Source organism: Triticum aestivum, chromosome 5B, assembly GCF_018294505.1.
Source record: "Triticum aestivum cultivar Chinese Spring chromosome 5B, IWGSC CS RefSeq v2.1, whole genome shotgun sequence".
Taxonomy (NCBI): Eukaryota; Viridiplantae; Streptophyta; class Magnoliopsida; order Poales; family Poaceae; genus Triticum; species Triticum aestivum.
Genome location: NC_057807.1, coordinates 531,707,703 through 531,722,674, shown reverse-complemented (window position 1 = coordinate 531,722,674; position 14,972 = coordinate 531,707,703). Strand labels below are relative to the sequence as shown.

Below are 14,972 nucleotides of genomic sequence, written 5' to 3'. Positions count from 1 at the left end.
ACCAAGCGAGGCGCTGGCCATGGAGGCGGATGAGCAGGAGCTCCTCCATGTCGACTATGGTGAGCTGTTCCACCCGAGCCACATGGGGACAAAATGCCCGACACCATGCTATGTGTGATTGTCATCCGGCTGTAACGCGACAGAGGCAGAGGTATAGGAGAGACGACCCCCTCGCCGTTTCCACGTAGAAGGCCATGTGACCTACTGCAGCTTCCCAGCTTCCCTCCTCCCGCAAGCTAGGCAACATTTTGTTTGTAAATAACACGGTGACATTTTGTAGTGGAGGATTAGATGGTGATGTTGGGGCCATTCAACCTTCTGTAGGAACCTTAGACTACAAGGCTGTGGTATCTTTGCAAGGGGTTCCTGTTATGCAAAATTAAGGGTAACAAGTCCTTCTGCCATACATAAAAATAGTTTGTTCCAGGAGAGAATGTGTATTTTTTGTCCTACTGAATGTATATTATGCAAGAGTATGTATGTGTGGTTTTTGTTTGCGGTTTTGTGGATGATGGTGGGAAATTTTATCTGGAGTTACTACTTTGAGACTAGGACAATCCCAAGACAAGTAGCTTACTTAACAAGATTCAGTACTACATAGTGTAGGCAACATCAAAGGAGCAAACTAACAATGTTCAAGGAATCAGTTGGCGATGCCTTATGTATGTGTGTGTTTCTCATGTAACAAGCAGTCATGATTATAAATTTCTATTGTTTTTCTAACAATTTTTTTGGCTTGATTCCCGCAGCAACGCACGGGGAATTATCTAGTTTAGTAAGTTAGCTTGGAACTAGAAATGAGAAGACATATAGGGCTAAGCTTTTTCTTTACGGGAACATATAGGACTAAACTAAAGGATCTTATTAGCACCAGGTAGTTTTGGGACAAATGGTTCCATAATTTAATTTATGAACATTAAGGTTTCCTTGCCAAAAAATCACACCGTTCTTTAAAATGATGTTCAACTATGTCCAAAAATGCTGATAGAACTCAATTGAAATCCATCAGGGACCCACAAAAAAATGACTTTGTTTTTTTCAAGAGAAAGTTCATCCACAATGATGTTGTTTATATCATGCCAATGGCATTATTAAACTAAAAGTTAGCATCAAAGCCACTCCTTTCTACATGTCAAAATAATTATTTATAGAAAACAATTTTATGTTCCATAAGAATACGCTGCGCTTCAATCATATCTAGCTCTGTCACGGTCGAAGACCACAATGAGGAGCCCCATGATGGTACCAACTCATCTCCCATGGGGAGGCAACAACTCACGGTGGACCTAGTGTCAATGGTTGTGGATCCGCCGCACCGACGAGTTCGACCTCCATTTACCTCATCCGTGAGGAGATGGTGGATGCAGGGACTCCGATAAAGAAGGAGGCTTAGGATAACCATCATGGGAAGGATGAGCGTGATCACGGAGGAGACGAACTCAATGAGTATGACGTCGTTGTCATCTCCTCCGACTCCGAGGATGAGGCCTAGGGGTGGCCGAGAAGTTTAACCTAAGCTAGCTTCACTGTTCATAGTCAGCGTTATGTTTTATTTTAGCACCGTTTCGGAGATCTCTTGTTTGAGCTCCGTGATTAGCTCACAATTTTCATTTTGGGGATAGTTTTGGGGTTGGATTAGAATGCAGTATCCTCTCAAAAGTCAATACCCAGAAGTATTTTTGGAGCAGGCTTTGGGACGTTAACAACGAGGAGGTTAGTTAGTGGTGGCGAGCACGACTGGGTCGAGCTCGGTCAAGTCTCGTCTCTCCTCCTGTTCCTACCGGACTAGATCAGCCGATGGCGACGGCGCGGGCCGAGAGCGGGCCGGCGAGATAGCGCACGCTTCCGCACTCTCCCCTCCCCGCCCTGCCCCTCGCCGCAGCCCATGGACGCTCTCGCGCCCACCCCCACCCGCCGCCGCCTCCTCGCCGGCGCGGCCGCCGCCACCGCCTGCTACGGCCTCTACCGCCTCTACCTCCACCACCGCCGCCGCATCGCCGCGGCGCTCTCCCTCGCCGACGCGCTCTCGCAGGCCGGCTCCGACCTGGCCGACTTCCTCCGCTCCGACTCCGACCAGGTGCCCCGCAGCCTGCGCCAGCTCTCCAAGCTCGCCGCCTCCGACCACGTCTCCTCCGCCGCCTCGGCGCTCTCCGAGTCGCTCGCCTCGGGGGCCCTCCGCGCCTTCTCCTCCCACCGGGCCCCGGATCCTTCCTCCCCGCCGCTGCAAGACCGGATCTTGGACCGCCTCCTCTCCCCCGACGGCGCCGGGTTCGCCTCCGCCGTCCTCGGGAGCTTCGCCAGGAACCTCGTGCTCTCCTGCCGTGATCCCGAGGCCCGGCCCCGCGCCCCTGGCCAGCCCGACTGGCTCGCCGCGCTGTGCAGCGACAGGGGCAAGGAGGCCGCCGCGGAGCTCGTCCGGGTGTTTGTCAGCACCGCCGTCGCCGCCTACCTCGACGGGACCGCGGCCGTGCGCACCTCCGACCAGGTGCTCGCCGGCTTCTCTAACCCCAAGCACGACGTCAAGCTCAAGGACCTGCTCGTGTCCGTCTGCAACGGCGCCGTCGAGACCTTTGTCAGGACCTCGCGGCAGGTCACAAAGGAGGCCTCCATTTCTCGGGCTGAAGCAGCAGTGGTGCAAGAGGTCTTTAATTCAGGTCCTAGCTGTGTAATGGAGAGAGTATCGACCACGTTGGCCATGCCAAGCAACCGGAGGTTTGTGCTGGATGTCACCGGCAGGGTCACCGCTGAGATTGTCCGGTCATTCCTCGAGTTCTCGACTCAGCGGGTGTCGGCTGGTGCACGAAAGAGCATTGTCGTTGCCCGGGACGAAATCACTGAAAGGGGTCTTGTCGCCGTGAAGTACCTGAGCGCCAAGTCCATGGCCATCTTCACCTTATGCCTCACAATGTGCATGCACATTTCGGTTGGAATGAGGTTCCCGTTCCCGGCCTAGGCATAGCCTGGTGTGGACTTCAAGGTGACATTGTTCCAGTTATCCTCATTGTAGTTGGAAAGTAAAGTATGTAGATTGCAAATTGATCGTTTGCTACTGCTAGCCTTTTTCTGTGTTGTTGACTAGCATTTGGAAGCAGAAATCTGTTGGATCTGTAGTTGTTGGTTTGTTGTTTGTGATAGTCTGATAGGGAGTATATAGGTCACGAATGGATAATTTTGCAACTTTAGTGTAAGGTTTCATATGTATTATGGTGTTGTATCCTAGTGTCTTCGCCATCTTTTCTGAAGGAAGTAGGTGTCAGTATCTTATTGATGCTGACTAGTGATGTTCTTCAGCATCAGCACTCTGTGTGTGGATAAGCTATTTCAGGCAACAATAGCAGGAAACTTGTCCACTTATGTTTACCATTCCCTTTTTGCCATGATTATTGGAAAAGCAAATATGAATTGATCAGAGATTTGTGCCTGGATATTTTGCGTTCTGACTTCTTAGTAGTGTTTTTATTCTAGTTCAGTTGTTGAATGTAATGTGTCATTTATAAGTTGGGAAAATAGATAATTGCATATGTCCTCTTGAATCAGTTCAACTGGATGATGTAATCATCGATCATATTAGATCTCTCGCCTTTGCCTGGAAGACTGGCGCCGCCGCCGCCGCTGCGTCTGAGCTACCTATTCCGCTGCACATGTCAATGGGCCCACCACTGGGCAATTGGCGATGGCGTTGGGCGCGTTTCTGGTCTATGCGTCGTACGTGCACCGCACGGTGGCTCGGCCACCTTCTCCACTGCACACTGGTGAGGGTTTCAAATTTGCCAGGCCCTCTCATTAGCAGTAGATAACAATGCAAACATTTTTTTTTCAGTTACTCGCTTATGAGGAGGGCTGGTATGGTCTGTTAAGAGAGACCTGAAGGATTGGGGTATCACCGAAGAGCTAGCTATGGACAGGGGTGCATGGAAGCTTGCTATCCATGTGCCAGAGCCATGAGTTGGTTGCGAGATCTTATGGGTTTCACCTCTAGCCTACCCCAACTTGCTTGGGACTAAAGGCTTTGTTGTTGTTGTTGTTGTTGTTGTTGACTCGCTTATGAGGAGGAGTACAACATACAGCTATTTGATGTTTACCTGGGAATAAACTGCCCAGTTTCTCAAATCACTGTGGAGGATTGCTTCTGACCTCTGCCTTTGCTCTTCTGCTCACTAGAACCTAAGATTCACAGTCATATAATGATACACTACACTGGTAGCAAAGCAGAATGCTTAGTAAGCCATCAGTTGACAGATCTTGGTACAGAGCTTTGCTCAAATTGCTAAACCTGGTATAACTATTGGCTGCAGATTATTTGGCACAAGGACAAAGCATTTCGGAGATCTGCTGAGGGCTGGAAGTCATTTCTGAAATACTTGTAAGTTGCCATTACCTCAGAATGCTTTCATGTTGATGCACCTTTCCGTTGATTTCTGAATGCGCCTCTTCATTGGAATGATCTTACCCAGTATGTCCCAAAGAAGAATGTACTACTTGTGATTGCATTTTAATAGGGAATGTTTTATCTAATATACTGCTTTAGAAGGTCTGGTCCTGCAAAGTAAGCTGAATTATATACACACAACAGGACAAAATTTCAGCATCATACATCATGATGATTTCTGATTAAATTCCAATCATATAGCCGCCCCTACAATTTTAGTCCATTTAGGGGTCAAATTGGATGGGTCAGAATCAGCTGCCTCAGTTGAAAGTTGAACCAGGTACTGCCCACAGCAAAATGCAGACCAGGAAACGCGGGTTGAATTAAGTGATCACATGGTGTGCTGCAAATGCAAACTAGGAATTCCAACTTGATCAGGGCCCCAAGGATAAGGCATGCCCAGAAACCATGGGTTCCATCAGCCATCAGCCCTCTCATGCCCAAACACATTTGAGACATGCTGGTATGGATGGCTGGTCATATAATTTTTTTAGCTTAATGCCTCTAACAGGTGAAGTAATCAGTCTACAGTACATCAGCTATCATGGAGCTGGAAGCGTTGGCTCCACCCCACCCCTTACTGATAACCCAAAATCTGGTCCCAAAAAATCTGATCAAATGATTTATCACATTGTCTGCGGCTGCAACATTGCATGCAGAGCACTCATGGCCTTGTCTCCTGTAGTCCTGCCCACTACCTTTTCTGGTAGCTACACATAACCCATCCCTTGAACTATAAATCCATGACCTGCTCAACACAACTTCTTCATCTGCAAACAACACCGCAATCTGTGAAAAGCTCCATCACATCATCAGAGCAGAAGTGCAGTTTAGCCAAGAACATATAACAGCCATGATCCATTCAAAGAAGCTTGCTCAACTTGCCAAGAAGTGGCAGAGGATGGTGGCAGCTGGTGGCCAGCAGACTGCAGACACCGACGGGTGCTGCAGCACTGCTTCTGTTGCAGACAGGGGCCACTGTGTCATGTACACTGTTGATGGATCACGGTTTGAGGTCCCTTTGGTGTACCTTGGCACAATGGTCTTCGGTGAGCTCCTGAGGATGTCTCAAGAGGAATTTGGCTTCTCTAGCGATGGCAAGATCACATTACCTTTTGATGCCTGTGTGATGGCGTATGTGATGTGTTTGATTAGGAGAGAGGCCTCTGAAGAGGTTGAGAAGGCGTTCCTGAGCTCCATAGCAATGCCTTGCCACAGTGCGAGTTGTGTAGCTTCAGTGAGACTTAATCAGCAATTTGCTGTTTGTAGCTAGTGATAAATGTTTTTGTTCAGTTGAGTGTAAATTGAAGAATTGTAGGGAATGAAAAGAATATACAGATCTTCTCTCGTCTTAGCAGACCAAATGATAATTTCACTGAATTTTTTGATTTCCTCATGATTATTTACATCCACATCTTTGGTGTTGGTACTCGCTAAATGTTCTAGATAGGACTCAGTCAGCTAGTAGACTGACCGACTTCATTGCTGAACTTTGAAAGATGTTTGCATGAGTTGAAAATTAGATGGTTAGACATTGTTAAGCAAGAGTTGTTCAGAAAGAAATATGAACCTCTCGCGTTTTGTTTGTTTATATTTCTTTTGTTGTGTAAGTTCCTGTTTTGATCAATGAATTTAGCAGCTTTCCTGCTATTTTCCATCAAAGAGATATGATTGCTTCAGGTCTTAACTGAGATATATGGTCCAGTAGAACTGCTTACCGCTCACCAATGATAATAAGCTAGTTGTAGTCCTGTAGGACCATATAGGAGAGTGTAAGAAGCAGCGACGAAATGGAGCTCACATGAGATGCTACTAATCAAACAGACAACCAGCAAAATATTTTATGAAATTGCCGGGCAAGCTGTTCACTTATTTGAACCACTAAACACATTAAAACTGTCTGTTCAGAAACAATGGGCAAGGAAAACCGTCAGACTATGTAGTATATTTAAATAATTTATATCTCATCTCCCGCAGAACTGTTCCTCACTGTTCACATGTTGGACCCAACTTACATGTAGCCTTCATGACTCAGAAGCATGCCCCTGATCCATTAAGCAGGTCAGTATGGCGGCACATTGTGATATCCAATTGCCCAAACACTACCACTGCTGTCTGTAACAAGTGCCAAAGGGGCCTCTAAACATTGCATGTTTGAAGCTCATGGCCTTGTCCCTTGCCAGCTTGCTTTGATAGCTCCACTTAAGCTGCATGCCTATCTTCAGCCCACCTATAAATACATCAGCTCTGAACCACCAGTTCCATCCACAAGCAAAGCACTACCACTAGCTTAGCACTCAACACAAAACTCTGAGCTTTCTGCCAAGAAAGAAGGTGAAACAACCATGGTCAGTGCCAAGAGACTTTCTCAAATGATATGGAAGTGGCAAAGAGTGGCAGCCATCGGGAGGAAGAGGCTCATGTGGACTTCAGCAAAAGAAGTCGATGAGTGCTGCACGTCAGTGGCAGTGAAGGGCCACTGCACCATGTACACTGCTGATGGGAGGCGGTTTGAGGTGCCATTGGCGTACCTCAGCACGCCGATCATCGGGGAGCTCCTGAGGATGTCTCAGGATGAGTTTGGCTTCACAAGCGATGGAAGGATAACCCTGCCTTGTGATGCAGCTGTGATGGACTATATCATGTGCTTGCTCAGAAGGAACGCATCAGAAGAGGTAGAGAGAGCTTTCTTGAGCTCTGTGATGAGACCTTGCCACTATGGAAATGGTTTGGAGCCATCTATGGGAGTTAGCCAGCAAGTAGCTGTTTCTGGCTTCTGAGGATTCAGTGTTTGTTTTACCTTCTTTTTTCTGTCCATCCTTTTGGATGATGTAAATAGTTCTATGTAGGAGATAGGGAATGAAAGAATCATATTGCAAGTTTACCATTTGACTCTTGTCTTGACTCCTTACTAATTAGTTCCTCAACTCTTTTTGTCTGAGTAATCAAGATAAGGCTCTATTGCGTAAGGCAACAAAGTTCAGACTAAAGTTGATGCAAGCACACCAAAATTTGAACAGAACTTGGTACTAGTTTAGCAAAATGGTATGCAATCATGGTCATGTAAAGTTATGTTTTGCAATAACTGTTACAACCTCTTGATCACCAATCTTATTCTAGGCGGTCAAAACTAAAAAAGAAGGCAAGGAAATCCTGTTCATAGGAAACTGTAAGAACAAAATGTGAAGTGGAGTTCACATATGAGATGCTGCTAATCAAACAGACCATCAACTAAAGAAGTGATGTGAGATTATTGAGCAAGTTGTTTGGACCACTGAAGACCTTGAATCTGGTGGTTCAGCAACAACTCGTTATGGTCATAGCCAACTTTGAGACTATATCTCTCCACCTCAGGGGCCACCCTATATATTTAACCAGGATATAAGCAAGCAGTCAAATAATTTGTATCATGATGCACAATTACAAGAGAGTATACATTGTCAGTGATCATGTGACAGATCCTTGCACAAACTGAATGCAAACTAAGAAATTATGAACAGATATGGCTAAATCTTGTATAACTATTGCCTGCAGGTTATTTGACATGGGGATGCAGCATTTCCAAGATCCGACAAGGGCCAGAAGTTACTTTCGCAATGCTTGTAAGCTGCCATTACCTCTGAATGTTTTCGTCTTTTCACATCCATAAGTTGATTTCAGACTCTGCTTTTTCTACAGACTATTCTGAAAACAATGTCTCAAAGTAGGATGTAGATTGCGTTTGATATGGATTGTCCTGCTTGTGTACTGTTTCAGAGGATCCAATCCCGCACACACAGCTGAGTGGTATCCAACATTTTAACATCATACATCATGATGGCACCCAGGTTATGACTTGATTGAAATTAAGTGGATGCAATGAAGGAAAAGGTAAATTAGACTACTTATTATTTCAGTCTACTAATCTATTCTATGTATATGCAAAGATAATATAATAGAAAAACTCTAAAGTACCGTAGAAAAATTATATGTAATTTCTTTTATTCTCTATATCAGAGGGGTTTGTTCTAAGAATATCAAATACTCCCTCCGTTCGGAATTACTTGTCTTGGAAATGGATGTATCTAGAACTAAAATACGTCTAGATACATTCATTTTCGCGACAAGTAATTCCGAACGGAGGGAGTAGATGCAGTAGAATTTTGGTCTATTTAGGTGCGCCCGTATGATGGTGAGGATCCAGCAGTTTTGTTTTAAAGTTGAAACAAGACACAATATCCACAGGAAAATGAAAACCAGGAAACATGGCTTGAACAAAGCAATCACGTGATCCCACTGCGAATGCTAATTATATATTGAATACCGACATGTTCAGGGCCAGAAGCATAGGTGGTACACATAAACCATGGGTTCTACCAGTCTTCTCACTCTGCAACACATTTGAGACATGGTGATATGGAGGGCTGATCCATGAAAAATATCTTAGCTTTTCTAACCATTGCGCGCGCCAGTACTACAGTACACTTTCATTTAACCATTATTGGTTGCTGCATCACATGCCATGCAGCTGGCCTCATCAAAATCTTATCAAATCAGACTGTCTCTTCAGCAATGCACATGCCATGCTTATAGCCTTGTCTCCTGTGGTCCTGTCCACACTTGTGTCATAGCTACACCTAACCCTTCTACTGCTCTCTCTTCCTTCAACTATAAATCCATAGCTTGCTCAACACAGCCACTTCATCCACGAGCAAGATAGCAATCTAAGCATCACAGCTTCCTGAGAGAAAGAGCATTTTAGCAAGAACACTACAGAACCATGATTCATCCAAAGAAGCTGTCTCAACTGGCTAAGAAGTTGCAGAGGCTGGTGGCAGCCGGTGGCCAGGAGACTGCAGACACTGATGGATGCTGCAGCACCGCTTCTGTTGCAGACAGGGGCCATTGTGTTGTGTACACTACCGATGGATCACGGTTCGAGGTCCCGTTGGCGTACCTTGGCACAATGGTCTTCAAAGAGCTCCTAAGGATGTCTCAAGAGGAGTTTGGCTTTACCTGTGATGGCAAGATCACATTGCCCTGTGATGCCTCTGTGATGGAGTATGTGATGTGTTTGATTAGGAGAGAGGCCTCTAAAGAGGTCGAGAAGGCGTTCTTGAGCTCCATAGTGAAGTCTTACTATGGTGCGAGTTGTTTGGCACCATCAGCTGGATTTTATCAGCAACTTTCTGTTTGTAGCTAGTGGTACATGTTTTTGTTCAATTAGATGTCAATTGTCAGGACAATAGGAAATACAACAAAGGTATCTATTTTCTCATCTTAGCAGACCGCTGTGAATTTTCTGAAAATCTCAGTTTCCTGTGATTATTCCATCCGCATCTTTTGTGTTGCTACTCGCTAAATGTTCTTGATAAGATTCAGCAAGCTTTCTTGTGAAAAAGAAGTCAGCCTGCTAGTCAGTCAATTGGTTTCGTTGCTGAATTTCGTAAGACGTTTGAAAAACTTGAAAAAATAGTCAACGAAAAATTTGAAGCTGCACTTACATTTGCCAAATTGTCAAGCGCTGATGAAAGAAGAAAAAACAGATGGCTTAAACCTTGATTACATAATAGTGTCAAAAGAATGAACTTGAACTGGAACCAAGCACGACATGAACCTCCTTTCTTTTGTTCCATTTGCTTGTTTTTCTTCTGATCGTGTTGTAAATTCCTGTTCTGAGTATTGAACTTGGCAGCTCTCCTGCTATATAGGAAAAAGAGATACGATTGCCTTGAGTCTCAACCGAGAAATATGGTCTACATCTGCAATGCTAGCTAGGTATTGTTTTGTTAAGCAGCGCTTTGGTTGTTGCGAGGCTAGCAACTTGCTGGACAGTTCATATGGTCTGCATGATTTCTTAGTCCCAGCTACTCTCCTCATAGGATCCTAATGAAAAGCACAATTTTGTACTGGATCGGGGCATTAGATTAGTAATCCCATTTGGACGGATTTATCAGATTGGGGGATATTATTGCTTGGCAGTTTTTTAAGTTCACTCATGAACATTTCTCCCGCCCAACTGAACTTTCTTTGTGATTTTTTGGGTCTGAGGCCACGTAACTGTGCAAAAGGATTTGCTGATTTGTGCTGTTCAAGTCCTAAATGCCACCAATCCTGGAAACAGCCTCTTACAGAAATGTAGGGAAAGGCTGCGTACTATAGACCCAAAGTGGTCGGACCCTTCCCCGACCCTGCGCAAGCGGGAGCTACATGCACCGGGCTGCCCTTTTTTTAAGTCCTAAATGCCACCAATCATTTATCTCTGCGATGAAACATATACATTGGAGGGGCGATGCTCTAACCATTTTTGTTAATTGCTTATTCTATTGCAAGACTAAAATGCTTTGCATAGAACATCCTCTCTCCTGTTTCCTACATCAAACTACATCAAATCTGTCATGCCGGCTCATCAGCAGTGGATAGCAACACAAACAATTTCTTTTCAGTTACTCGCTTACGAGAAGGAGTAGGTCGTACAGCTATTTGATGTTTGCTTGGGAATACAATGCCTAGTTTCTCAAATCACTGTGGATGATTGCTTCTGACTTCTGCCTTTGCTCTTCTGCTCACCAGAAATTAAGATTCACAGTCATATAGTGATGCACTGGTAGCAAAGCAGAATGCTTAGTAAGCTATCATTTGACATATCTTGGTACAGAGCTGTGCTCAAATGGCTAAACCTGGTATAACTATTGACTGCAGATTGTTTGGCACGAGGACACAGCATTCCGGAGATCTGCTGAGGGCTGGAAGTCATTTCTGAAATACTTGTAAGTTGCCATTACCTCAGAATACTTTCATGTTTATGCACCTATTCATTGATTTCTGAATGTGCCTCGCCATTAGAATGATAATCTGGCCCAGTATGTCCCAAAGAAGAATGTACTTGCGATTGCATTTTAATAGGGGATGTCTTCTCGAGTACTGCTTTAGAAGGTGTGGTCCTGCAAACCTAAGCTGAATTATATACGCACAATGGGACAACATTTCGACATCATACATCATTATATTGCCCTGGTTACATTTCAACCACCCGCCCCTAGAATTTTAGCCCATTTAGGGGTCGAATCGGATTGGTCAGAATCAGATGCCAGAGTTGTAAGTTGGAACCAGGTACTACCCATAGCAAAACACAGACCAGGAAATGCGTGTCGAATGAAGTGATCACATGGTGTGCTGCAAATGCAAACTAGAATATACCTCTTGATATTGCAGCAAGTTGCCTGAGTTGAATACCAACTTGATCAGGGCCCCAAGGATAAGGCATGCCCACAAGCCATGGTCCCCATCAGGCATCGGCCTTCTCATGCCAGAACACACTTGAGACAGGGTGGTATGGATGGCTGGTCCTATATATATATTTTTAGCTTAATGCCTCTAGCAGTTGAAGGAATCAGTACTACAGTAGAGCAGCAATCACCCAACTAGAAGTATTTGCTCCATCCCTCACCGATAACCAAAAATCTGATCCCCCCCAAATATTTGATCAAATCATTTATACTCCTGCGGTTCCTGCCCCACCATCTTTTCTGGTAGCTACATATGACCCATTCCTTCAACTATAAATCCATGACCTGCCCAACACAACTTCTACATCTCCAAACGGACACATCAATCTGTGCAAAAGTGTATCACACCATCAGAGCCGAAGTGCATTTTAGCCAAGAACACATAACAGCCATGATGCATTCAAAGAAGCTTGCTCAACTTGCCAAGAAGTGCAAGAGGCTGGTGGCAGCTGGTGGGCAGCAGACTGCAGACACCGACGGATGCTGCAGCACTGCTTCTGTTGCAGACAGGGGCCACTGTGTCATGTACACTGTTGATGGATCACGGTTCGAGGTCCCTTTGGTGTGTACCTTGGCACAATGGTCTTTGGTGAGCTCCTGAGGATGTCTCAAGAGGAATTTGGCTTCTCTAGCGATAGCAAGATCACATTACCTTTTGATGCCTCTGTGATGGCGTATGTGATGTGTTTGATTAGGAGAGAGGCCTCTGAAGAGGTTGAGAAGGCGTTCCTGAGCTCCATAGCAATGCCTTGCCACAGTGCAAGTTGTGTGGCTTCAGTGAAACTTAATCAGCAATTTGCTGTTTGTAGCTAGTGATAAATGTTTTGTTCAGTTGAATGTAAATTATAAGAATTGTAGGAATGCAAAGAAGATATAGATTTTCTCATCTTAGCAGATCAGTGTGATAATTTCGCTGAAAATCTTGAATTCCTCATGATTATTTACATCCACATCTTTGGTGTTGGTACTCGCTAAATGTTCTAGATAGGACTCAGGCAGCCAGTAGAGTGATTGCTGAACTTTGAAAGACGTTTGCAGAAGTTCAAAGTTAGATGATTAGGCATTGTTAAGCAAGTATCCAGAAAGAAGTACGGACCTCTCGTCTTCTGTTTTGTTTGTTTTGTCTTTCTTTTGTTGTTGTGTAAGTTTCTGCTTTGATCAATGAATTTAGCAGCTTTCCTGCTATTTTTCAGAAAGAGATACGACCACTTCAAGTCTCGACTGAGAAATATTGTCCAGTAGAACTGCTTACCACTCAATAATGACAATAAGTTTTCAGTCCAAAAATAAAATGACAGCAAGTTAGTTGTAGTCCAGTAGGTCTATATTGGGGAGTGTAAGAAGCAGCGACGAAATGGAGTTCACATGAGATGCTACTAATCAAACAGACAACCAGCAAAAGATTTTATGAAATTGCCAGGCAAGTTGTTCACTTGTTTGGACTTTGGACCACTAAACACATTACAACTGGTTGTTCAGAAACAATGGGCGTGGAAAACCGTCAGACTATGTATCTCAATCTCAGGCGATATCCAGATCTTTAAATAATTGATATCTCATTTCCCACAGAACTGCCTCTCACTGTTCACATGTTGGACCCAACTTACATGTAGTCCTCATGAAGCATGCCCCTGGTCCATTGAGCAGGCCAGTATGGCGGCACATTGTGATATCCAATCACCCAAACACTACCACTACTGGCTCCAACAGGTGCCAAAGGGCAAAGGGGTAGCGTCTAAACATTGGATGTTCGAAGCTCATGGCCTTGTCCCTTGCCAGCTCGCTTTGATAGCTGCACTTAAGCTGCATGCCTATCTTCAGCCCACCTATAAATACAACAGCTCTGAACCGCCGGTTCCATCCACAAGCAAAGCAGTGCTGCTAGCTTAACACTTGACACAAAACTCTGAGCTTTCTGCCAAGAAAGAAGGAGATACAACCATGATCAGTGCCAAGAGACTTTCTCAGATGATAAAGAAGTGGCAAAGAGTGGCAGCCATTGGGAGGAAGAGGCTCATGTGGACTTCAGCAAAAGAAGTCGATGAGTGCTGCACATCAGTGGCAGTGAAGGGCCACTGCGCCATGTACACTGCTGACGGGAGGCGGTTTGAGGTGCCATTGGCGTACCTCAGCACGCCGATCATCGGGGAGCTCCTGAGGATGTCTCAGGATGAGTTTGGCTTCACAAGCGATGGAAGGATAACCCTGCCTTGTGATGCAGCTGTGATGGACTATGTCATGTGCTTGCTCAGAAGGAACGCATCAGAAGAGGTAGAGAGAGCTTTCTTGAGCTCTGTGGTGAGACCTTGCCAGTATGCAAGTGGTTTGGAGCCATCTATGGGAGTTAGCCAGCAAGTAGCTGTTTCTGGCTTCTGAGGATTCAGTTGTTCGTTTTACCTGCTTTTTTCTGTCCATCCTTTTGGATGATGTAAATAGTTCTATGTAGGAGATAGGAAATGAAGGAATCATATTGCAAGTTGACCATTTGACTCTTGTCTTGACTCCTGACTGCTTAGTTCCATAACTCTTCTTTCTGCGACAAATTAAGCTAAGGCTCTATTGTGTTAGACAAGGAAGTTAAGACTTAAGTTGATGAGTCTGGCATGCTGATTTGTGCAAGCACACAAAAATTGAACAGAACTTGGTACTAGTTTAGCAAAATGGTATGGAATCATGGTCATGTAAAGTTATCTTCTGCAATAACTGTTAGAACCTCTTGCAGATCACCAACCTTATTCTGGGTGGTCAAAATAAAAAAAAGCTAATAAATCCTGATAAAATCTTACAGGAAACTGTAAGAACAACAAGCGAACTGGAGTTCACATATGAGATGCTGCTAATCAAACAAACCATCAACTAAAGAGGTGGTGTGAGATTATTGAATCTGGTGGTACAGCAACAACTCGTTGTGGGCATAACCAACTGTCAGATTATATATCTCCATCTGAGGGTCCACCCTATGTATTTTATCAGGATGTACTCAAGCACTCAAATAATTTGTATTATGATGCACAATCACAAGAGAGTATACATTGTCAGTGATCATGTGACAGATCCTTGCACAAACTGAATGCAAACTAAGAATTATGACCAGATGGCTAAATCTTGTATAACTATTGCCTGCAGGTTATTTGACATGGGGATTCGGCATTTCGTAGATCCGCCGAGGGCCAGAAGTTACTCTCGCAATGCTTGTAAGCTGCCATTACCTCTGAATGCTTTCGTGTTTCTACATGTATCAGTTGTTTTCAGACCCTGTTTTTCTATAGGCTATT

General features: G+C 44.7%; 4 protein-coding genes and 1 pseudogene across 4 annotated transcripts; all 5 read left to right on the top strand.

Annotated features, from left to right (window-relative positions):
• The first annotated feature begins 1,706 nt into the window (after positions 1–1,706).
• Positions 1,707–3,182, top strand: LOC123112970 (protein PHLOEM PROTEIN 2-LIKE A10). Its single transcript, XM_044534076.1, has one exon. The coding sequence runs from the start codon at positions 1,886–1,888 to the stop codon at positions 2,951–2,953; it is 1,068 nt and encodes a 355-aa protein (XP_044390011.1). The 5' UTR covers positions 1,707–1,885; the 3' UTR covers positions 2,954–3,182.
• A 290-nt stretch (positions 3,183–3,472) lies between these two features.
• On the top strand, positions 3,473–5,780 carry LOC123112980 (auxin-responsive protein SAUR36). Its single transcript, XM_044534082.1, has 2 exons — positions 3,473–3,752; positions 3,821–5,780. Exon 2 carries the CDS (start codon positions 5,283–5,285, stop codon positions 5,700–5,702), a length of 420 nt encoding a protein of 139 aa, XP_044390017.1. The 5' UTR covers positions 3,473–3,752; positions 3,821–5,282; the 3' UTR covers positions 5,703–5,780.
• Positions 5,781–5,922: 142 nt separating this feature from the next.
• On the top strand, positions 5,923–7,316 carry LOC123112973 (auxin-responsive protein SAUR36-like). Its single transcript, XM_044534078.1, has one exon. It carries the CDS (start codon positions 6,775–6,777, stop codon positions 7,207–7,209), a length of 435 nt encoding a protein of 144 aa, XP_044390013.1. The 5' UTR covers positions 5,923–6,774; the 3' UTR covers positions 7,210–7,316.
• Positions 7,317–11,649: 4,333 nt separating this feature from the next.
• Positions 11,650–12,552, top strand: LOC123112971 (auxin-responsive protein SAUR36-like; annotated as a pseudogene).
• A 1,018-nt stretch (positions 12,553–13,570) lies between these two features.
• On the top strand, positions 13,571–14,181 carry LOC123112974 (auxin-responsive protein SAUR36). Its single transcript, XM_044534079.1, has one exon. The coding sequence runs from the start codon at positions 13,639–13,641 to the stop codon at positions 14,071–14,073; it is 435 nt and encodes a 144-aa protein (XP_044390014.1). The 5' UTR covers positions 13,571–13,638; the 3' UTR covers positions 14,074–14,181.
• Positions 14,182–14,972: the final 791 nt, after the last annotated feature.

What these genes read in the sequence shown, in the direction of transcription:
- LOC123112970 (XM_044534076.1), top strand. Translation starts at nt 1,886, where the DNA reads ATGGACGCTCTCGCGCCCACCCCCACCCGCCGCCGCCTCCTCGCCGGC.
- LOC123112980 (XM_044534082.1), top strand. Translation starts at nt 5,283, where the DNA reads ATGATCCATTCAAAGAAGCTTGCTCAACTTGCCAAGAAGTGGCAGAGG.
- LOC123112973 (XM_044534078.1), top strand. Translation starts at nt 6,775, where the DNA reads ATGGTCAGTGCCAAGAGACTTTCTCAAATGATATGGAAGTGGCAAAGA.
- LOC123112974 (XM_044534079.1), top strand. Translation starts at nt 13,639, where the DNA reads ATGATCAGTGCCAAGAGACTTTCTCAGATGATAAAGAAGTGGCAAAGA.